The sequence below is a fragment of the Poecilia reticulata genome, linkage group LG22 (assembly GCF_000633615.1).
Source record: "Poecilia reticulata strain Guanapo linkage group LG22, Guppy_female_1.0+MT, whole genome shotgun sequence".
Lineage (NCBI taxonomy): Eukaryota > Metazoa > Chordata > Actinopteri > Cyprinodontiformes > Poeciliidae > Poecilia > Poecilia reticulata.
Genome location: NC_024352.1, coordinates 4,543,358 through 4,568,147, shown reverse-complemented (window position 1 = coordinate 4,568,147; position 24,790 = coordinate 4,543,358). Strand labels below are relative to the sequence as shown.

Sequence of the window (24,790 nt, the reverse complement as noted above, 5' to 3'; positions counted from 1 at the left end):
CCTGGCGGGCCACCAGGCTTTACTTATGACCCCACCAGGCTAAGCATTGTTTATTTACTTGGTATTTTTATGTTTACCTTTTATAAGACTTTATAGTTGCTGTTTGGGTTTTGTTAATGTCTTCCACCAACACATTTACAATTACCTAATCATACTTTCAAACTTCCTGTCATCGTTGAACATTTTTTAACTCAAAAACACAATGGGTTGCTGGATGACTGTCCTAGTGCACCACCCACAAGGCTGAGCAGGTTTTCTGGGGGAAACACTGTTGTGTGTTGCACAAATTCCACCAAATTTACCCCAAACGCCTTGTTCCACATGTTTGGGGTAAACTGCCAGGTTTGTAGTCATTTCATCCTCAGAAATGGACTGAGATATAAGATGTTCAGAACTTACTGTAGGTTAAAGTTTTGTAACCAAACCCGGCTTCAAAGCCCTGCTTCATCCCTGACATGTTCGTCGAGACGTCCCACTTGATGCGCTGTTAAGAAAAGTTATTCCTGTCTGTGCAAATGTCTGACGATCCGTCTCCGTAGCTTTAATATGAATTGTTTATTTTTAGTAAAAACTAAAGTTTGTGTTTGTTAAACCAAGGAGGAATTGAACAACAAAGGACAAAAAGAGAAGGAAGTGAACCGGGTCGGAGGAGCCCGAAGGACTGAAACTGTGATGCTCCAACTAACCAAAGCAACAGAATGCAGTAGAAAGGAAGAATGTCAGATCAAAGGAAATGTATTTAAAAAAAAAAAAAAAAGCAAAAGCAGTCAGCAGCTGCATCTTACCAGACTGTCCTGGAGGAGGGATGCCGCCGGAGCCTCTGGGTAACCGTACAAAGATGGAGAGCACGGCGGCTTTGTTGCCAAAGCAAGGCTCAAGGGCGATGGGTTTTGGAACGGACTGTGGAAAGAAAGAGGGGGGAAAAAAGAGCGTTACACATCACTAGCCAGCTAAATCCGAGCGATCACAGAAGCTTTGCTGCCACTGTTCTCATCTGTGTCAGCAACAAGCATGACAAAAAAATACTATTTATTCTCAGCAGAGATAAACAAACAGATCCGCAATCGCAAATTGGACCCACCGCTCCCCTCCACCCACACTGAGCTCAGCGCAGTCAGCCGTCTGCGCATCGGCTGCATGCCGACGCTAGTGAGATTTACGTCGGTACTCTCGAGTCACCGCAGGCTGGGTGACACACCTGACTCTCTAAAAACCAATATCTCCTGTTTATCAGCATCTCATCCATATGTGGAGATGAGTCTGCTCACACACACAGGCACACCGCCCCCACCCACACACACACACACGCACCCCATCCTCCTGTAAACACTGTCCTGGTTCCGCCGCGGCTCGCCTTCTGCAAAATTCATGGGCTTTACCTGGACGAACAGAGTGTGGGCACAGAGGCCGTCGCAGCATACCGATAACTTTTCTACGTCTCGTTGGCTTTGTGTTTTGAATTTGCAAAGGCCGTTGTGAGAAACTGGGCCATGACACGGTTACACACACCGCTGACACCGTCCAGAACGCAGCAGGCTGGTTTTTATTCCCCACAGAGTCGGGTTTAATCCCCCAAGAGGGAATGCCGCTGGAGTTTAAGTTGGCGTTTCCGTACAATGTTGCACAGGTTCATCATAACTCATCTCTGTCATTGTAATGGACACACACACACACACACGCACACGCACACGCACACACATTACAGCAGTAGTAGTTATTCAGGCTTTGACCCATTTTACACATTTATTCTCTGCTCCATCTCTCCACGCCGCAGCTTTCATACGCGACGGCCGTCACATGAATGAGGCATAAAGACCCCGAGGCGCTTGTGTGTAGATTCACTGCATTGTAGCACAGAGAAGTCTTTCTTCCAATATAATGTATGACTCTATGCTAAAGTATGGACGTGTTTAACTGTTAGAGTTTGGAGATAAATTCAGGAGAAATATCTCGTTTAAATCAGAAAAGATTCTCGTTACGATTAAAAAGAAGCTCGACATAATGAGAATTACACATCATTAAAACCAAAATATCTTCCCTTAAAAATGAGAAAGGTCGCAACAGTAAAACAGCAGAACATCTTGGAAGTTTTAGGAGAGTCATGGCGAGCAGGTTTATGCCTTTTTAAAAAGTCCTAATGGTAAACGGTAAATGTCTTGTACCTGTATGACACTTTATGAAGTCCATAGGACTTCACTCTACGTTCAGTCATTCATCCATTCACACACACATTCACACACTGAGCTGTTAGGAGTGTATTTTTACATCTTAGGATGGGAAAGTTCTCATTCTAATGAGATAAAATTTGTCTCAATAAAATGGGAAAGTTCCTTAAAAGGGGAATCTTTCTCGTTAAATTATAATCCATTAATCAAATTTAACGCGTTGCAGTTCCAGCCCTGGTTTAAATGCGTTGACGTGTTTGGCTAAAATGTGACCAAATTTGCAAATAAGTATTCTCTTGCACATATTTCTTTGTTCCCATTTCATCTGGATTTTACAGAAAAAGGAACTTTGTGGGAATTTGAATAAAGTCTCAAATTCCTTCAAGTTGATGCTTATGTTGCTGCAGACTTGAAGGAACCCAACAACAACAGGATCCGAACACACATTTCCATCTTTCTCATGATCCTGGGCTCGTCTGAGCCCAGACTGCTTCATGACCTTAAAGCGTGCGTTCACACCTTTAATCAAACTCCAGTTGGTTTGCCTAGAAAGCCCGGTTCGTTGGAGGAGGTGTGAATGCTCAATCAAACTCTGACGTCATCAAAGCAAACTCTAGTCGGCCTACAAACCTCGGCCTCGGTTAGGTGATAGTGAACTCTGGTGCATTTCGAACGCCAAGCAGGCCAGAGATCGCTCCAATACCAGGAAGTGGACTACAGAGGAGGGCATTCTGGGTAATAAACAAAACAAATGAGCGAGTCTAGAGCTAGTGGGAGAAATGGCTCGTGGTCGTTTACCAGAGACAAAAGAGAAATCCTACAACCGCTAAAATCTGATGCCACTTCATTTTTCCTTGCATTTTGTGAAGATGGAAGTTGTGCTTATTTTCTTCTGAGGTTTTCACGACGTTTCCCTCAGTAGTTCTTGGGGCAGCGCCACCACAGGCGAGGAGGTGAAGAGGTTCTTCAATTAGTTTGGATACATAGCAAAACGTAACAAATGTTGGTTTCCCAATCGAGTCTATCGGACCATCAGATGTGAAAACACCTTAAATTCATGTCGACTAAGTAGCTCAACAATATGATAACAGACATTAAGGAGAGTTTTCTTCATGTTTTTTTGTTCTCCTTTTACTTCCAGGAGAAAATTAGGCCATTTAAAAAAGCTAAAGCCTGTGTTCAAATCCCCTGAAGGCATTTTTTGCAGTAAAAAAAAAAAGACACTTAATATTACAGATTCTTGTCAAAAAATGGCTCCTGTTTTTTTTCCCTGCTCATGAGTAATTGCAGAGTGATTGCAGTAAGCTGCTGGGAACTTCTGTTGTCATGAATCTTTGAACAAAGACACTTCCTAACAACTTGTGTATGTCTCTCCATACGCGTCTCGGAGCTCGAAACACTTTTGAGCTGTGCCGGTGCGCACACGCGGCCCCGCCGTCTCCCAGGAGCCGACAGAGGTCAACAGTTCAGCTGCAGACAAATGGGCTCCTGCAGGGATGGAAACTCGGTCCAAGCAGCGCTCAGAGCCGCAAAAGCAGGCAGATATTAAAGTCGGCCGCCGCTTCTCAGCCCCCGATGTGTGGAAATTTTATAAATAAATGATTCGACGATGTCCTGACTTGAAGAAATGAGCCTGACTAAAGTAAACAAATGACTTCATGACGTCGCCACTGTTTTGTTTTCTTTCCATCTCCAGCTTCCGCTGGGATCATCTTTTATTTTGCTCTTATCAGGTTTATTTAAACTGGCTGAACTGGAGACGCTGGACAGGACGTGGTTTATCCTGCAACCTTTGAGTCAGAGAAGGAAAGATTTGGAACCAACTTATCAAAAATGGAAACACAGCTCCATCTTCCATTTAATGGTTTTCATTAAGGGAAAACATTTTGTTCCCTTTTACTGATGGTCTTTCACACACTGCCTCTGACTGTGGTCTGGAGAAATTTCCTTTGGCCTTTTTAACAGCATTAAATGGTCATTTAGAAGCATGAAATAGGATGGAATAACCCGAAGTCGATGGAAATGATTATTTGATGCTGTAGCATCTCTGCAGGAAAAATCCAACTCCTAAAGAGCTACGAATTCTGATTGGCTAAGAGATCTTCTGAGGAAACAAAACTTTTTTTAACCCGCAAAACTTTACAATCCCAAGTTTTACAGAATAAGAAATAAATAAGAAATATTCCAAGGTCAAATATTTTACTTTCATTTGAAATGAACTAATTTGTATTTCTGCAAAAATGTATTAGAAATGCTAAGAAGACTGACATTTCTTTCCACCTCTATCTGACAGGAAAATCAAAAGGGCTAAGAAGGTTCATCTATAGTGCAGTTCTTGAATAAAAACGCTTTTATTAACAAAATCATTCTGTTTGAGTTTTCCAACGTGTTTGAAAAGAACACCAGGGCCAGTTAACATGACTAAGTCACAAGTACAGGGTTCATTCACACCGTTATAAATATCATTAGTTTTCCAAAGTTCTCAGCAACTTTTCTTCCATTTTTTAATGTACAGATGGTAGTATGGATAGATGGATGGTAGTATGGCTAGATGGATGGTAGTATGGATAGAATATAGTATGGATGGATGACAGGATATATGGTAGTATGGATAGATGGATGGCAGTAAAGATGGATGGATGGAGGGTCTGGTAGACAGCACAGATGGATGTAATCATTGATAGACTGATGAATAATAGTTGTATGGATGGAACCGGTGATAAAAGCAAGGATGGACAAATATATGGACTACATTAATTAATGGATGTATAACAAAGGCTGCAGGATGATTGTATTCAGCTATAAAACCCACCATGCAGGCAAGTCATTCATATTTACTGACAGTTGAGTAACGAGAACAAAAATCTTGTTTCCATTTAGCCTCAGGTTTTGTAATCTCCCAGCTGGCTAATTTTGTTTCAAAAGTGGAAGTATTAAACCGGATCCTACCAAGAAAAAAAACAAAACAAACCCGGTTTGTTTAGGTTGCGTCTCCAGGCCCGGGTTGGCCTTGGGTAAAACGTCCGTCTCACTTTACCGTCTTTACACTAGAAAAATAACGAGCTGTGTCTGATAACACCAAAGAACCTGCACACCTTGTGGAATAAAGCAAAGGCGGAGAGGCTGACGTGTTTACATTTCAAGGCTTAGGGCTGTTTTAATGCTCGTCTGTCAAACCCCATTTCCACTGGACTGTGTACATGCATCCATCGGATTCCCTCATTCCCGACATCAGATATGCACATGGGAGATGAAAAGATCTGGAAGATCATATCTGGGATCGGAGGAGACTTGTCAGACGGTGTGGGATTATTTTCCCTTCAACAGGACATGCACAGCACTCGTCACCACACAACCAGAAGTTCAATTTCCACCTGAAACTATGAGACAGGCGACTCACATTTGTATTTGTTAGAAAAAACAAACCTCTGCATCCCGTTTTACACACACGTTTCATCTTCAGTGTGGGGCGGATCAAACCCAGAGAAAATTCAATTACCTGCTTGTTTTAAATTCTCTGTGCCGGCTCTTTCTCTTTAAGATGTTTCCCCAAAGGTAGAGTCTTTTCCGGTGGTCCTGTATCTTAATAGCATTCCCCAGCAGATGCCTTTGTTTTATAGGATTCCAGCCCGCCACTCGCAAGTCGCCACCCCCAACATCACCACTCTGGAGACTTATCTAGACCGGCCAGGCAGAGCAGCGAAAGGTTTTGTTAAATTACCTTCAGTAATTAGCCCAGCAGCACGTGGGATCGCTGCTGAGCCTATACACACACACACACGCACACACACGCGCACACACACACACACACACACACACACACACACACACACACACMCACACACACACGCACACACACACACACAAATGCATCTATACGTGCGCTGATGTGGGCACTCTAAGCTCGCCTTTCATCGTGTGTTCCTCAGCAGCAGCCAGAGCGCGTTGTTAGGTCTCACCAGGTACAGACGGCACCACTAAGGCAACTTCCAGGAGTTTTTACTCCTTTTCTTAGCCAAGAAGTCGGGAGATTATGACGGTAGATGGAGCTACGCAAGACAACAAGCTGGAAAAACAAGCTGTGTACACAGTTGACAGCAGCGGTTTGTGTACGCTGAATAAGCAGACAGCTACACCTTCCCCTCTTATTTAAATCAGTTAGAATCACCAACATTCTTTCAATTTGCTAAAAGCCACAAGAATGAGAGAAAAATATGTGAGATTTACATATTACTGTCTTCAAGGTCAGAAGTTTACATACAGAGTGACTACTGTCTTTTTAAACTATGAGGGCTTTGGAAACCTCAGGTTAACTGACACCTGTTAATTTGAGTTAATTGGAGCTTCACCTGCAGAAGCATTTTAAAGGGGCAGTATGATGTATTTTCCAGCCACATGATGTCATTTTGTAGCACAATCAAGTAACTATGTTACCTTCACTTGTTATAAAAATGCCATTTATATCAAATATGACTTAAAATAAAGTTGACTTTATAACTTAACGCCTTGAAATTGGGCCTCTGCCTCTTTAAGAAGCTCCTGCTCTTTCTGAAACTCTGCCTTCACGAAGTTATCACAACATTAACCCTTTAACAATGTTTTTAATTAACATTTCATTGAGTAGTAGCTCCTATAACGAAGTCAGCAGATGTGTAGTTCCACCAGAGGTTTGCTAATTGCTGCTGGCTAGTCTGAAGGAGGAACTCCAGCAAGCTATTATGTGAAGCTTGTGGAAGCCTAAAACGTGCGACAAAAGTCATGCAGCTCAAAGGCAATGCTACCAGATATTGAGAATACAAATATAAACGTCTGATTTTGAAGGTATAGACAAATAAATCTGACAATTTTTCCCCATTATTGTTTTGCTTAACAAATAAAAATAATTTTGGTAATTTTAACCAACTTAACATGAAAGAAGTTTGGTCTGACTGAACTCCAAATTTTGAGCGAAATCTTAAAATGTTGCCAATAACTAATAAATCCCTAATAAATTATGGAGTACTTATAATTATCTTGCAACCCAGAAAGGAATTAGAACAAACTTAGAATCCAAAACAGGAACATTTAGTTTATATTCTTCACTTCAGAGAACCTATTGTTATTCTGCTTAGCAACCCAGAACAGGAACATGCTTTAATATGCTTTAGATCAACATTTAGCACTGTCTACTTCATAGAATCAAACATGGAGAACCAACATTTAGTTTATGCCTACTTCTTTTGTTTGTTTTTTCCTCCTTTTGCTCTTTCCTTTGGTTTATTGTTTTGTTTGCATTTCCTTCTAATTCATGTAAAGCACTTTAAACTGCCTCATTGCTGAGGATGTGCTATATAAATAAAATTACCTTACCTTTACAATAAGAGAAAGAAAAACAAAAAAAGAGGCATGATTTTATTTACTGGTTTGGAGTAAATCAACCAGGTCACACAAAGCGTAATTTGAGTCCAAACATCTCAGAGGAAATTGAGTTTTTTGTTTCAAGTTTCACTCCACAGGCCATCCAGTGGATAGGAGTGTTTGTTATGTGTTTCCGTCTCCCCTTTAACGCGCCGACTCATTTTCAGAAAACCCAAAAGCGATCGTAAAACTTCTTTGCCAAATTGTGGAAGTCGATTTGAAGTCTCACGTTTCCATCAACCTTTTCTAACAGACTATTTGTGAGAAATCAATGTGGACACAAACATCTGGCTCCAACTGTATCTTCTCATACATTATTTTCTCTTTCCACACATTTTCAAACATGGGGAGGGGGGGGGGTCCCAGTCTGCATAGAAACGGTTTAGAACCCGATAAGGGAAGCCTTTAAGGCATTTAAGCATGTAAACATGAAGCCCTGTAGAAAACCCAGCCAAGCAGCTACAATTCAACAGAACCTTGTGAGTGAAGGTGCTGACAGCACAGCACAATTACGGCAGATAAAAACAGTCCTCTTTCTGTCCACACACACACACACGTCCCACTTTCCTCTTGTCCCCGTCTGTGTCTCGGAATAAAAGCAGAGAAGAAAGTGTCACAAAAGTAATCATCTGTTTGCAATGCTGGAGCTGCAGGCCTCATTTGGCACAAACCAAGTGTATATATCTCATTGAGGAAGCAAGTTTGGACTTTCCATCAGAAAAGCATAAACAACTTTAATGATTTTCAACTCCCTGTGTGGTGCTCAGCTTTTTATACATTCCAATTGCAGGTCTTAATATACTACCGTGGCATCCTGACAAAAAAAAAAAAAAAAAAAAAACAGGCATGAAAACAAGGGGAATAACCCACGTCCAATGCTGCTCAATCCGAGTTGGGGAGGAGATAGGATAGAGCGCACTCACAGTCTGAGCAGGTGATGGCACAGAAAGCTGAAGAGGAAGATCTAAATTGGATCTCTGCTCCTGGGCTGCTTTAGTCCTGATGGAGAGGAGGAGAGCAGGCTGGGAAGAAAGGCAAGAAAAAAATAGAGGTCTAGAGCCAGGAGAAGAAAAGGTAATGCAAAAGACGGAGGAGGAGGCCGGCTGGATTTAACAGCAAGTTTCATCTTTTTCTTTTTGACAAAATGCAAACGTGCACGCACAGGGTGACACCCACACGAACTCATAAACACTGCAAAAAATAAAATAAATAAATAAATAAAATAAAAGCCCGTCACACACAGAGAACCAGCAGATAAGGCCAAAAAAAAGGAAGTCCAGGCAGCTGATAAGGGCCAGGAGGGAGAGTAAATTAGAGGAAAACACGAGAGATGACGGACAAGAGACGAGAGAAGACACCAGGAAAGAGACGAAGACGTCTGTGTCTCCATTACAAAAGTGAGCAAATATTTGTTTATATTCTACAAATAAACACACACACAAAGAATATATACTGTGCAATTCCAGTGTTTCCATTAAATAAGAAAAAAAGTTAAAATCATGTGTGAACAAGCTTGTTTCTGTGATAAGTCATTAAAAATTATGGCAGCGATGGATGGAAACAAGTCGGCCCCCCCACCAACTTCAAATCACAAAGTTGGTGTCAAGTGTTTGTGCAGCAAAAATTGTCATTAGTGCCGCTATCATTTTAAAGATATTAAGAAATGTTTCCAGAGGTCATGAAAGGTCACCAAAAATAATTTGCTGCAAAAACGCATCCATTTTTGAGGGTGTCATGTGACTAAAGGTGGGGAAAATGCCAAGTAGTGTGAAAACCTTTGCCATACTGAAGGAGGCAGAAAAACAAATCATGAACATATACATACAACAAATAAATTGGTAGAGAAAGATAAATATAGAGCTGCGAAAAGGTAATTGTGAGGGGAAAAAGCTAAGAGGAAAACACACAGGGCCTTAAAGAGATCAACAACAAAACGGATCTGTAAGAGAAGAGCAGCAACACTAATGGAAACCAAGACCAAGGTGGGAAACTGAGAGATAAAGTAAGAAAACTCACATTTCAGAACAATCTCAGATTTGTTTGTATTTCATTGACTAATGGGATTGGTTCTCACCCGCACTGAAAACAACACTGTTTGCTGTACAAATTTGGAATCCATTCAGGGAAAATAAATCATATCAATTTACTTCTCTTGAAGTTTGTGGCTCGGCAACAGCAAAAAAAAAAACTATCAAAAAAAAAAAACTGAGGCAAACAAAAAACGTAAAAAAAATCCAGTGATTTTCACTGTGGGGCCAGCCAGCCAAAGATACAGCTGTCATTTATGAATGCTGTTGGAGAAGAATCCAGGAAACACAAGGTAGATGAGTCTCACAGGACGGGAAAGGATGTCTCAATTCAAACAACTCCAAAAAAATGCACGAGTAGAAAGTGGAAAAAGAAGTGAAGAGAAGCCAGGGAGGGGAAAAAAGAAAGAAAGTTGAAAGGAGTGGATGACACAACGTCTACAGGAGAGAGACGAGTTCAGACATTAAAAAAAAAAAACTGTTTCTGCTCAAGCATTCAGCTCTCTTGCTGATCTTCCCAGGAGGTCCCCGCAGCCTTTGCTGGGAGTAACCTTGTGCTCCGGAGCCAAATCCCTGGAGATGCATGGGCCCTGTCAGAGCCGGGGCCCCCCGCCCCGAGCCACCATTCTGAAACAGCCCCTATAATTCCACACGGCATCTGCATTCAGAGGTCGTTCGTCACTAGGTGCACAGTCACAGGTACGCTCGCCTGCGGCTCCGCGCCCACCAAAAGCCTCGCTGCAATTCCTGTAACTCTGCCAAACTTTAAAGAGGATAAATTATGGGGAAAAAAAATAACTTCACTTTTACTCAACTCCACCGCACATATCTGGTAGTTAAAAGTTAGCATCAAATCAACCCCTAAAGTTCAGATTTGCAGGGGAAGTAGAAGCTCCCCCTGGTACATCTTGTCCCGACTTTCACCTCAAATCAAGTGGCAATGCCCACCTGGGAATGAAAAGTTTTTTTTTGTTTTTTTTTAAAAGGTTCCTACTGCAGTTTTGCTTTGCAGTTTAATGTTTAACTCGCATCAAAAGTTAGATATACCCTCAGCCCTGCTTAGTCCACTTTAATCCAACTCCGGTTCGTTTGTCTTGAAGGTCCAGTTTATTTGGGGAGGCAGGAACGCAAACGATCAAAAAAGCCAACTCAGGTCCACCTAAAAACCCAGCTCTCTGTTTGGTTGAAATGAACTCTGGGGTGTGGTTCGAATTCAAACGTGAAACATACTGACGAGCGCTCTAAAAGCAGGAAGTGAACTGTAGAGCAGGGCATTTTGGGTAAATACAACCAAAACTAATGAGCAGTACAAATGGCTCCCAGTCAGGGTGAACTCCAAAACTTTAACTTTTTAGATTGGAACCAACCCCCAATTGATCCTGCATGGATTAAGCAGGTACAGATGGACGACGTAAAAGAGACGACATCTTTGTACTCTACACCACATGTCAAACTCAAGGCCCGGGGGCCAAATCTGGTCCGTCGCAGCTTTTCATGTGGCCCTCTAAACTCCAAATTAAACCAGTAAGCCCCTCCAGTTTTTTCACTAATCCACAAAATCAACAGATCCCCACATTTTCTTCTGATTTTAAACACATTTTGCTCAAAATTTTTTCCAAAAACATTGGGTTTAAGTGACTGCTGCCTCAGCTTTACTTGATGTCAAGTTATAGTCCGTGACCAACACAGCGATTAATAAAAAGTCACATTTAACATCGTACATTAGTGCAAATATCAGAGAAAGTCCTTTGAAATATTTCTAGATTAGCACCACAAAATCCGTGACTTTGATTACAGGAAAACCCACAAAAACAACCAAAAAATCCTGGACTATCAGGGTGAAAAGATGTTCAATACCATTTTATTTTAAGAAACACTTGTTGAATGCTGAAACACCTACTTACTGATATTTAATGGGTTTTATCAATACATTCTGACACAATCAGCCCTTTATGAACATTCAGATTTCCAAAATGAATGATGAGTTTGACACCCCTGCTCTTCTCTCTTCACTGTGGAATAAAACATGTAAACATACCTAAAATCTGAATGCCTTCTGTATTTATAACTAGAATTGGGAACTAGTTCATGAGTTACAGCTACTTAAATGCGTCATTATTCAATAAACTCCTTTAAATGCACCAAATATCAATTCTACCATCAAGGATATTTAGGTTCAACCTTAGAAATCCTGTTATCAGGGAAGATCTAAATCATGTAACATTTAATTGAAACTACCATGACTTATCCAGGTCAGTTTAGAAAGAAACCACGATATTCTGAACAGCAGCTGGCCGCTACACATCTAGGCTCCTGTAGGACAGTGACAGAAGGAGCTCCCCTGATCATGGTTCAACAATGCCAAACGATACATCTGCTGGGCTGAACTGAGGTTTCCTCGAGACAAAGTTACACTCACCTTGACGTTTCCTCCTATCAGGTCAGGTGGCTCTTCGTCCACCTCCAAAGCCACGTTGATGGTGGCAAAAGGCCGACTGGCCATCTGCTGCATCTCCCTCAGCAGTTGCTAGGAGAAAAGAAAAACGGGAAAAAAAAAAGTTAAGTGACAGGTAAATAATGACTATAAATTGTCCAATCAGCCAAATATCTTTGATGGCGATTTGGAACAGGGGCAGCTGCTGAGTTAATATGTCAGAACACGAAGTCTCTCTAAAGGCTCTGTCTTATTTGGAAACCTGCTCAATCCTCCTGGAACAACTCACTGTCTGTTGTCAGACATTTGCATGATCTTCCTTAATTGAGAACATTCAGAGATATTTACAAAGACGGCCTCAGTCAGGATTTCATTTGCTACCAATCAGGGTGATTTAAGACTAAGTATCTGGAATCTAATCAAGTACGATGCTCTGCCGCCGAGCGACAGCGTCCGCCGAGCGAGTCCCAGCTGGAGCACGTCAGCAAAGGTGATGGGTTTTTGTTCTGATTAGTGTCTCTTCAATTGTTTATGTGTAAAAGGTCTCCAATATGAGTTCTAAAGGATTTTCAATGGAGAATATGGCTAAACGCTTAGCCTGCAATGAAACTCCCAATGTCTTTAGGACATGCAGGGTATCTTGTTAAAAGTGGGCTCAATAAAACACTTTTCAGAGTGTTTTTATTTTTTGAAAGCCGCATTTCATTCCTTTTCACTTCCCATCATGCACTACTTGGTTTTTTTTTCTAAATATAATGGGCTCAAAAATACAAAGACAAACAAAGGAATGTGGATGCATTTTGATGAATTTCAGTAAACAGGAGCGTGTAATCCACCGACTGAGTTTGTTTGTGTGCGACTTCAGCTTCAGTTTGTTTTTGACGCAGAGAAACTTTCTGTATCCAGCAGAGAATCTATTTCAAAAAGTCTTGGAGATTTGAAATGCTATCTCGTCTATATCAATTTAACTTTGAGACTGAAGAGGCAACAATGAGCGCATCACACATCTCTGCTGCAGGGCACCTCAGGAATAAAAAACAACTAATTCTGCTGCAATTATGAATAACAAATCAGGGGAGTAGAGTTTTAAGTGGCAACAATATTTATCATCCAAAAACTTACACAAACACTCCAAAATATGGATGTTTGATTTCTGCATTTTTTTTTTACTTTTTAAAAAAATATTTATTCTATTTTCCGATCTTGATTGTGTGTTGAACGGGAGAGACACCACTCAATGTTGCAGGGCTTTTTTTCTGTGGTCCTGTAAAGTTTTTACCTGGCAGTACTATCTTTAGTCCATTCTGATTTCTCCTTTAGTAAAATCATAAGATACAGAAGAGGATTAGGGCCACTGGAAAGAAAAAAAGAGTCTATTTTCTTTGAATCCTGATTAAAGTCAGAATTCTGAGAAAAAATTCAGAACGGAGCAAGAGAGAGAAGACTTAAAGTACCACGCTAATCATCCCAGTTATGAACAGAAGATCCAAAAGGCATTATAAATCAAATAATGCCTTTAGGAGGCTCACCCACCTAAAGGCATGGGTGAGCCTCATGCCTTTAGGCATGAGGCTCACCCTCATGACATTTTAAAATGTCTTTGGCACTTTCTATTCCCAATTAGCATGGTTAGCTATTCCCAATTAGCAATGGTTGTTATTCACAGTTAGCATGGTTAGCATGGTAGTCTACCCGTTTTTTCCTCTTTCTTGCTCCCTGGTAACCTGAATGAACCACATCGGCATAACTATGTACCGTCTGGGGTGTTTGTAGAAATCAGAGCTTCCCACATTGTGGCTTTATTATTGATAACATCGTTTACACATAAAGTCATTAAATACAAAAAATGCTGAATAGAAATAATTCCACGATCACGTTGCATGTAGCGCATAGCTACATTCTGAGCCACTGATGAACTGAACACGTCTAGACATCTCTGAGAAAATGGATTCCAAAAAGGACTCAAGGTCCACCTTGTTTCCTAACCTTATTTCCATGACATCCTGTTAAACATCTCATTGATTCTGAGTCTTAGAGTGTGGTAGTGGTAGCACTTAAACATGGTGCATTCACAAACAGTCACCAGCATCTTTCATGGACCATCTCTAGTATTAATTAGGGGTTAACCCAGCTTTAGTTGAAATCAATGACTCACAGCTTGTTGTAGGCTCAGTAAAGAGGATTCAGGATAAGATGTGAGGTATTTTTAAATCAGAATCTTACAATCAAAATTTCTTTTAAACTCTCAAAAAAATTAGTAAAAAAGAAATACGGTTGAAATACAAAAAGCAGTTTTCAGAATCTAATACATGTTCATTAGAAAACACACAACCAGCACCTTCCAACTTCACTCCGGTAATTATGCATTTTCTAACAGTGCGAGGCAGCGGCCCATCCTCATTTTCTTTTGATTTATAACGTGGACCTTGGCCAAAGGAGGAGGAGGAGCAGAGGTTATTACAGAAGGACGGAGAGGAGGACAAGAAACAGAAGCTAACGAATATGAAGAGACGATGATGTAGAGGAATTAGAGTGGAGGAAGACGAGACTGACCTAAAAGAGCCGGTGCCTGGGCAACATCAGGAAAAACGGATGAGAGGCGGCACGTCCATCACTGACCGTCAAAGTAAAGAAACCCAGACTATCAAAATACCCAATTACTCACTCAGACACAACATCCACAACAGTCAAAAGAACAACCAAAATCAGATCTAGCTGGAGAAAATCCAAAGAAGCTCAACAAAGTGTTTTAAAAAAGCGTCGACTATTGATCATCATCTCTTCTGTCTGCTGGCATTTCAACTCAAAAGAAAGTCAAACTGAAACAAAGAGGCTTGGTGCGTGCGTGGCTCCGGATTTGTTTGTAGACCCAACAATCGCAAGCGGCGTGACACATTCCTCTGGCCTTCGTCTCATTAAAAAGAAGAAGAAGAAGAAGAAAAAAAAGAGTTGGGATGAAAGAAGCAAGGTGCAGGCTGCTGCAATTCCAGCTGAGGAGCGCAATGACAGTCAGAAATGCTCATAAAATATTTGTGCAGCGAGAGGCCACCGGTTCCCCTGGTGAACCTCTTGACAGCTTTCAATTAATCTGCTGAGTGCTTTCATCCTCTGTGAGGCTGCCAAATGGGCTTATTGACATGTTAGCACCTTTCTGCTAAATGTGACACTTGGAATGATGTCCTAAGGGTTACAGTAGAAGCCTGTAGCAAACTCTCTCCCTCTTTCTATGGTAGAACTTGAAGAAAACAAATTTATCACAGATTCTCTTTGTAGAGCACACCAACCCCCCTTAAACTCTTGCAACAGTTCCAGATTTCTCAGCTCAAACATCTGAGTAAAAGAGAACCTCTCCTCCTCTTCAGTCCTTTTCCTTTAACAAAAAGAGCCATCAATATTTGTTATGAGGTGATATTTCAGATTCCCAGCACCCGGAAATCTTAAGCAGTAAAACAAGACCAATCAGGATCACAGCAGCTCGCTGTTTAGCATGTCACACCTGTGGCGCCGTGTTTGCCTGTCATTACGCCCCGGCTGACAACCAGCAGTGATAAAGCCAGCATGGCTTCTAGAAATATCGGGCAAGCCAGTTGGGAGCCCAGTAACACCGCACTGATCAGTGTCTTCCATTTATTGGATCATTACTTTTTAATTTTGGATTTTCTAACAACAAAGTGTCTGTTTTTAAGAAAACAGAACTGAAGAGCTTGCAGTAGTAAGTAGAGGTGGGACTCCATAAAAAAACTTTTAAAATCGGGTTAATTACAGGGTCGGTTTTTACTTGATTGTGACCGATCGCATTTTAAATCGGTAACCAGATAAATAAATAAGACATATGAGCTCAACAACAAAGATATGTATTGTTTTTAATCTGTTAATGAGGTTATTCGACCATCAGATTGGTGAAAAGTGCTTTCATATACATTCAGCTTTCCAGTGTTTCAGAAACTTCTTAAAAAAAAAAAACCTTCTCTAAAAATGTGAACTGTGGACGCTGACATTAGCGTTGGGGGCGTCTGTGCATGTTTAGCATTGAGACGCTATTTTAGCCTTAAATAGCTTAGCTGATAGGCTAACTCCTTTTAGCACAACTTGAACGTAACTAGTCCTCTCCATTGTACCATCACATAATTTTTTTTAGCATAAATTAACCCCTAGTGAGCCAAGAGAAGCAGCTTTATCATCCGTTGCTGTTTGTTTATGTCACTTGTGAGTCAGATTTTCTCCAAGCTCAAAATCCAAAACAACACAGTCCATTTACTGCTCACTATAGAAGGATTCTTCTGGCTGCAAGTAATGTTAACATTTTGCAGACACCAGGCCAGTCTGATGGTGAATTTGTGGAGGGAGAGAAACTTTAGGGTCATGGTAAGGAGGCCTTCCAACGTCCACGATTCAGTTAATAACTGCGGATAACTGGTGAAAATACCAGAGGCATCATGCAAAAAGCTGCTCAACAATTAGAAGCAGGAGTGGGCGGCTGCAATGTCAAAAAAACTTCTTTTTTTTCATTATCTATTGAAAAGGCTGTGACTAATTTTAGAAAAGGCATTGTTTCATAAAATATGAATAAAAACAGATTTTTGTTTTTAAAATTGATAATCCCTTTCCATCGTTTCGTTGAGAGATTCTCGTGAAAAACTAATTAGCGGATGGACAGTTGCCTGGATGGAGTGACCGACGGCAAAAAAAAACTTTTAGACAATAAAATTAAAATCTGGACGTAAAAGAAAAACATTCCATGTTCTTCTTCCATTCTGAATCCAACCCGTAACTACAACCAAATTCCGGACTTTTCCAGACTGTGTAGAAACCAGAACTCCCCCTCACAACAAGACCCAACGTCCCCATTACGTTTAAAACCCACAACTTGATCCACAAAGCTCATGTCACACAAACTCAATATTTTCCAGTAACAGGAGCTTCATTAGCAATGTTTCAGATTAATAAAGCATCATAAAGCTGTTGATGAAACAGAATGTGAAAAACCCTCTCTGCGAAGGAAGTACAATATTGGAGCGAGTTCATTAATGCTCCACACATCAAAGAGAAAACCAAACAAACTCATGACACGCAAAACACGTAATCAGAAGCTTTAAATAGAAAGATAACAGTAGAGCCAACACAGCCACAAAGCATGAATGAATCCAAAACACGGAGGCAACGACCGACGACCAGAACCAGGCCGGAGCGTCTGATCGGCTCTTCAGAACTTCGAAGAAATGAACATGGAAATGAGCAAGTTGATGTGCTGAATGTTGATTTATCATGATTAGACATATGGCTGTATGAAGCGTTTACAGGCAGAACATGTAGAGATGCATAAACATGCAACAAGTAACGGCAGATTTGGTTTACCTTACAACGTAGTATTCTGTTTCACAATGTGGGACAATCTTACAATCGCGTGTGTCGTCTCTTGGGAAGCCAAAACCGAACGTTCTCAGAGCAGGATAACAAAGTAAAACTCATAAGAAACGGGGAGAACCTCCTCCCTGTTGTTGACATTGTGTTGATGAACCAAACTGTCTGGATGTGTGTGTGTGTGTGTGTGTGTGTGTGTGTGGGAGGGGGGGAGTGTGTGTGTGTGTGTGTGTGTGTGTGTGTGTGTGTGTGTGTGTGTGTGTGTGTGGGAGGGGGGGAGGGGGGGGTGCGTACGTGCGCATGTGTGAGAGGAGGCAGAAATCTGCATGCAGACAACATCTTTTTTTCATAAGCACAACTCCTTGAGCGGCACAAAGCAAGCAAATTGATTTACTGGATAAAAAGCAGAAGGGAGGAAGGGGAAAAGCATCCAAAAGCTGTGGTAAACAAACTTTTTAGATTCAGTCCACCTCACTAAACCCCTCCGTTCACAGCGCGGTCTCCTGCCCACGCAGGAGCTAACCTCTGTTTAAACAGCAGCAGCTGAATGGGGCCACAGGCGTTTTGGTTTTGTAGCGCAGAAAAATATTTATCTTCTTTATAAAGTACTTTACTGCAGATTTGCCATTTTGTAGCTGCGTTTTCACTACAAATGTGCGCAAAATTTTGCTGAATAAGAAACTAAATTAAATTCACACGTGAATAAGTTTGTTCATAGGATGAGTCATGAAAAAAAATCATCCTCCATCCACTTCCCGTTTTCTTCTTCATCGTTGTTTCCACCAGTAGGAACATCTGGTTGTTGATCATGTGACTCATGCGATGCAAATTGAAAGTGTTCTCGTTGCAGTTTTGCAAAATAAACCAATTTCTGTACGGCCAAAAAAAAAAAAAAAATCTCATCCTAGCCGCTAAACTTTTGTTTTTTTTTGTCGAAACTGTCTTGTTTCTATTAAGCAAAATTATAAATGTCAAATTGCAGAATTCTATGTTCAATGGAAACACAGGTAGATGTATTTGTGAGGTTTCCCAGCAATTTTGCTTGGTGGTCTATTTAAATATGAGAGAAAATTAAGAAACCACTTAAAATGATCAGTTTCTCTGATTTGACTTTTTATAGGTATTTGTTTGAGTAAAGTGAAGATTGTTCTTTTAGTTTATGATCTACTGACATGTCTCTGAAATTCCAAGTGAAAATTGAGTATTTGCAGAAAATGAGAAATGGTGAAAATCACAAAAGAGATGCAGTGCTTTCAAATAACGCAAAGAAAACAAGTTCATATTAATTTAGAATCAACAATAGTAATGTTTTAACTCAAGAAGAGTTCAGAAATCAATATTTAGTGGAATAACCATGAAGGTTTCAGTGGGGTTCAGTGCAGTTGGCTCTTCATATATGCATGAATGAATTATGAATTTTAACTTGTGCAGCAAAATAACTGAAGTTTCAAATTGTGTAACCATTCCATTTAGGAAAAAGAACGCTTCGACTGCATTGTTAAAGGCTCAAAATTATTAATGTCGATGATGTAAACTTCTCACCAGTATTGTACATTCCTCTGAATATGATGGCCAGTCTGCCTTATGTGTTTTTAACTGCTGGACCGCCGCCGTCGGATTTGAGAAGGCGGCAGAGCTGGAGCGAAATCTGGAAGAACTCCTTCAGAGCATATTGTACATTTTCCCAACAAATCTCATTATCTTGTGCTGTGAGTAGGCAGCTGCAGCACAGCAAACACTCAGCACTCCAAAGATAACCAGACGCCGCAACGCTACAGTGAATGTCTCCTGCTTCTTAAATTGGCTCTTGGTTTTCTGCAGGCCAGTTAGTGTGACTGTGTGTCTGAAAATGGAAGTGATATTTGACAACATTTACCACGGCAGCGCAAAACTGTATATGAAAACCTCAAAGTACGTGTGAATAGACGTGGTCGCACACAGGCATGCGCGGTTGAGACACCTGCACATGACCACTCAACTTTGAATACATTATCCCAAACACACACACACACACACATAAAGAGGGAGTTTATCTCGGCAGGCAAAACTGAATTACAACAGACTAGCCAATGTGCCTGAAGGGAAACACTCAACTGCAATACGCATGAGGAAACCGGCACTTAATAAACGCTGGGGCATGGATTATATAACGGTATGAAATCAATATTAAAATTCGTAGCACTTCTTCCTCATTGTTAATATTTTGGTATTATTTTTAATGCATTTTCAATGTAACACCACATAATAATAATAATAATTGGGCAATACAGCCAATAATTAGGCAAAGTCCCAAAAGAGATATGATGCACACAGCCTGGGTTCACAAGATCAGAATGAGAAGGATTTTGCAATATTTTGGGGAAAACTCAAATTTTCTATGTTTTGTATTCACCACATAAAGGTTAATTATGTTTTTTAAAAATCTGTAATCACCATAGAATATTTCAGTTTGGTTTGACTGGTCAAAATACAAATTACAATATGTTATTATGCTTTTGAGCATTAATAAATAAAACGTTGACCAACATAGTTGAGGTATATTGATGATTTTTCACTTGACTAAGTTTAATGTTTGTTATTAGTTTTCTCAATTGTTGACTGGACAGTCTTTTATGTTTTTAAAGCACTTTGAAGAGTAATGACATCCACACCGAAAAGTGTTGCTCTCAAGACAAACTGGTAGCACCTAAAATAGAATGCATCTACTGATCTCAAAGACACAGAAGCAGGTGAAAGAGTTGCACAAAAATAATCAGAAGCTCATTTATCAATCACCGTCGCAATTAAAGCATGTCAGCAGGCTGATCGATGAGGCCACAAGTCGACGACTGTATAGCCCCGGGACAAATCAGTGCATTCAAACATGTTTATATTCAAGCTGGCACACAAAGTCTCACTTAAGCTGTCTGAGGGAATTGTGTTTGAGCATTGTCAAAGTGAGCAGCAGCGGTGCGCCAAAGAGATCGAGTGCGTCAGCAGAGCACTCAGCGGAGGGAGGGAAGAGTGGGAAAAAGAAAGGAGAAGGAGCACGTAGGAGAGGCAGACTAACAAGGAACGGGAGAGGAAGTTGAAGGGAGACGAGATGTGAAGATGAAAACAAATGGAAAAAAAAACAAAAAAGGAAACTGAGCAGAGAGAAGAGAAAGAAACGAATAAGAGAGAGAAAGACAAAGGCGTTCAAAGCCTTCGTCCTGAGCTGGAAAGAAGAGAATGAGGAGCATAGTCACCTGGGTGCAGCGGGCGAGCACACACACAAAACACACACGTCCTGTGTCCTCATATCACTGCACGTGGACCCACACACACACACACACGCAGCGAATGCGCAGCACATCTTGGCCCACTAAATCAAGGAGTTTATTTATTGATGGCCTGTTTAAAAATGCTGTCGCTGGAGAGCTCTCAATCATCCTTCAGATGTACCGAAGAAAAACTGCAGAGAGAGCGAGAGCAGAGCAGGGGAAGGAAGGGAAGGAAAGGGGGAGAAAGTAAAGAAAAACAGGGGTTGATTTTTATTTATATGTAAAGAAATGTTGGCCATCCTCCTGTTGTTGTTTTGACAGTGAGGTTGGGGCCAGAGGACGAACAGGAGAGGACTCTGATGCATACTCCATATTTTTCTCCCTGCTCCTTTGTTTCCTGCTGTCCGCGCATCTTACAGTCCGTCTCTTGTTCCAAGTTTGTCTTTTGTACCTATTTTATCCGCAGGGCTACAATACACTCCCATCAAAGAAGAGTGGCTCACGAGGAAGCTGAAGAAACGAGAGCAATGCACGCGGGTTTAACAAAGATGAAATGGGAGGAAAAAAAATTAAGTTAACGTGCTCTGGAAAAAAAAAAGCCATCAAACAAACCAATTTACTGAGATTCACTGGAAGAGTGTTTCATCAAAAACAATGTAGTTGGACGATCGGCGAGTCCGTTTGAAGCTGCTCATTTGAACCGACTCAATTTGAAATGGATCTGTTGGACGGAAGATAGAGAGAAATGTGTTAAATAGTTGAGTTTGAACGCAGGCGAAGCGAAAACATTTTGGGAGCAAATGAAGCAGACTTGCACATGGAACGTTTTTTATTAAATATTGACTCGGATGTCATATTGTCCAAAATAATTTAACCTATTTGAATTGTATTCGCAGTGCTTGATTAGCATCACTATTTTTTTATTAGTGTATTTTCTGTGCCTTCTTTTCAATTATTTTTCTAAGGGTCACTGCTGATGTTTGTCTACCAACAAACCAACAGATTCTTGTTGCTGCTTTTCCTACTAAATTCCATGGAAGCATCCGAGCAGTATTAGCCTTCCTTCGCAACTCTGCTTGATTCTCATCTCCCTTCAGTCTGGGATTTCTCCCACTGACCTCAATTACTCCAGCAGGATTTCATCCTGGTCAATCAGTGAACAGAAGAGTTGTGAACGATGGTGTTGAGTTTCTGTGCTGTAGTCAGTCCATGAAGGGTTGTAGTTTTGGCAATGGCAGAGCAGGAAGCGAACAAAACCATTGCTCCGAATTAAAGTTGGAGTAAGAGGAATGTTTAAGAACATTTTATTAGGGTGGTTGTTTACAGCACACACAATTTCTGGTTAGCTTGCCTCACAGTTGAGCTGGCACTGCCAAACGTTTTCAATAGGGTAAAATTAGATCCAATCACTTAAAACATCAAGAGTCCACGCCTCCAACAACAGGGTTTCCCAGTGTATTGTAAGTCTGGCAGACCACCAGGCTTTACTTGTGCCCCCACCAGGCTAAGCATTATTTATTTATTTATTTTTATCATTGCCAATTTTTAAGACTTTATAGTTGGTGTTTAGGTATCAACATCCCAGCCTTCCAATAATGCATAACAGTCAAGTGATATTTTCACTTCACTGTCAACATTTAATTCAGAAACATGGCTGCTGTCTGGATGACTGCCCCAGCATCCAGAGAACCAGGCTTAGCAGGTTTTCTGAGGGAAACCCTGAACAAACAATCGCTTCCCATCAGCCAAGGCTCCAGACCCTCTGTGTGAATCAAAATATAGAACAAGAAGCTGGTTTTCACCCAGCTAGGGCTGCAAATAACTGTTCATGTTTTCATTTTGTTTAGGTCCCTCCTTTATGTTTCTTTTTTTTTAACCAATTATGTATAAAGAATAACTCCACCATTAACATCCGACAGCCCCAATGAATTACATTATATCCAGATGGAAAACAAAGGAACACTTCTAGAGGACATAAAAGTAAAATGTATATCTTTAATGAGACTTTCAAAAGTGAAAAAGTATAGATATGCATGTCAAAAATATATTGGTGCTAAATTGTGCTTCGGTTAATTTACCCCTTTTGCAGTTTGTACACATCTATCACAGATTTGTTCATTTTGTATTCAACTCTTTTAGCTGTGAGATTTCACAATCAGTCTCAAGACATTTGGGAGCGACCATTGGTTACAATTTCTATCTGGCATCAATTTGCTTCAGAAACCAACAAGTAATATTTATGACTCCAATAAATGATATGTACCAGGAGGAGTTAGCAGAGTTATTTTGGTTTTATCAGGGGTTTAAATCTGTTGCTTTCTGTGGGAGTCAACTGGCCCACATAAGAGCCTGACCCAAAATGAAAAGAAATAGGAAGAAACTCAAAGTAAATTATATAGATTTAAGTGCTATTAAAAAAGTTAATTAAAAAAAATTAATGCCCATGATTAATGATAGTTCTTAATAAAAATAAAAAAAATATACGGAAATGGTTTTAATTATGGCTAAAAATGGAGGCAGAAACGGACAAAATGGCAGCATGTAGTCACAAAATGCTGGGATGAATTGGCAAAAGGGAAAATTGAACTGGTGAATAAAAGGTCAGTCAAACAACATAACTAACTGTAGCTGTCCAAGCCAAACCCATGTCAAGAATTCATAATCCATAGAGGTGTGAAAACTTACTTGGCGGTAGATGCTTACAGAGATACAAATACTAATACAGTGAATATAAAAGAAAAACTGCACACCTTGTTAATAAAAGGTTCCATGTTTAAAAATAAAATCATGATAACCTGTACAATGCCACCAAAGAGCAGAAGCATCTGAGGACAAAATATGAAACACAAAATGATTACAATATGATGCACGGATGGATGAATATAGGGATAGATAGTGTTAAATAATCTCAAAGCGACAAAAGTAATCTCACCAAACAGTTTAAACGATCCAAAATAAGCAATCCTCTACATCAGTGGTCCGGTCCCCAAACTTTTTCCTGTGAGGGCCACATAACTTTTCCCTTCTCTGGTGGGGGTCCGGAGTCAGTTTGTAACAGAAAAAGTGTTGCAAGTTTATCACCTGCACTGCCGGAAATTGTTGGGAGGGGGGGGTTTCTCGATTGATTTTTACCCAGAAAGCACATGGGCAGAAACCGCTAGTGAAACGGTAACTGGGACTGACGACTGACTAGTATATATTTCATTGAGGGAAACCTGGAATGCGGCATTTATAACAAACACGTGTGTTCATCTGCTCTACCACTAGCAAACAACCGTACTGATTAAATAACATAAAAGTCAAGCAGTTCCCTAAAAGTCCAACAGATGGCAGCAATGCGCCATGCAAAACAAAACACCCACAGTTTACAGGACACACTTCCTGCTAAAGAGCCCCCTGGTGGGTGAAGAAAAATTCACATATAAACCGGAAAATACAATATATGAAAAAAAAATCTGAATGCTCTCTGGTATTGTTCAGGGGGCCGGACCAAATGTGGCGGCGGGCCGGATCCGGCCCGTGGGCTGTAGTTTGGGGACCACTGCTCTCCATGCTACTGACCCAAAATGGAGAGCATGTAGAGCAGTGGTCTACATGCTCATACATGCAAAGATTCAACTGTGGAAATCTACGGAAAAAGCAGCCGAGCAAAACTGTAACTGAAGAGGGTGTGGATATCATCACAGAGAAGACAAAGACCGAGACAAAGAGGTCCAGAAATAAAGAGAAAAAACACCTTAAACAAAAAGAATATGCTTGTGGAAGGAACATGGAATTAGTTGAATTGCAATTAAAAAGGAAATTAGTGAAGCTTTGACTGTAGTTCTGGGCATCCAATGATCAAACAAGGGCCACAATGCCAGAAAGTTGAGATGTGTGGAAAGGCTGCAAAGCAACAGCAATTTAAGCAAAGTCACTGATCCACACAAATGATATGCAAAGTCTAAACAGGAAAAAAAAAAAGAAAAAGTCCAAGAATCTTTGTAGTGCAAAACAAGAAACGGCAGACACCATCACATAGTCATTAAGCTTCTGTTCTACTAAAATGTGGTAGATATCCATCGTTTGACAACAAGAGATTAAAAGAGTTTACAAAAATAAAAGAATCAATAAAAGGCTTTAAAACATTCTGATTTGGACATTAGAATATGTGGATGTGGTAAA

General features: G+C 40.6%; 1 protein-coding gene across 1 annotated transcript in view; it reads right to left on the bottom strand.

The window, feature by feature from the left end:
• The window catches only part of atrn (attractin), a 146,762-nt gene that overhangs the window by 8,372 nt on the left and 113,600 nt on the right, over nucleotides 1-24,790 (bottom strand). Inside the window, exons 27-28 of the mRNA XM_008398926.2 lie at nucleotides 12,009-12,116; nucleotides 786-900 (exon numbers count right to left, since the gene is read on the bottom strand). Of these exons, the coding sequence (XP_008397148.1) occupies nucleotides 786-900; nucleotides 12,009-12,116 (223 nt within the window). The remainder of the gene's footprint in view (nucleotides 1-785; nucleotides 901-12,008; nucleotides 12,117-24,790) is intronic.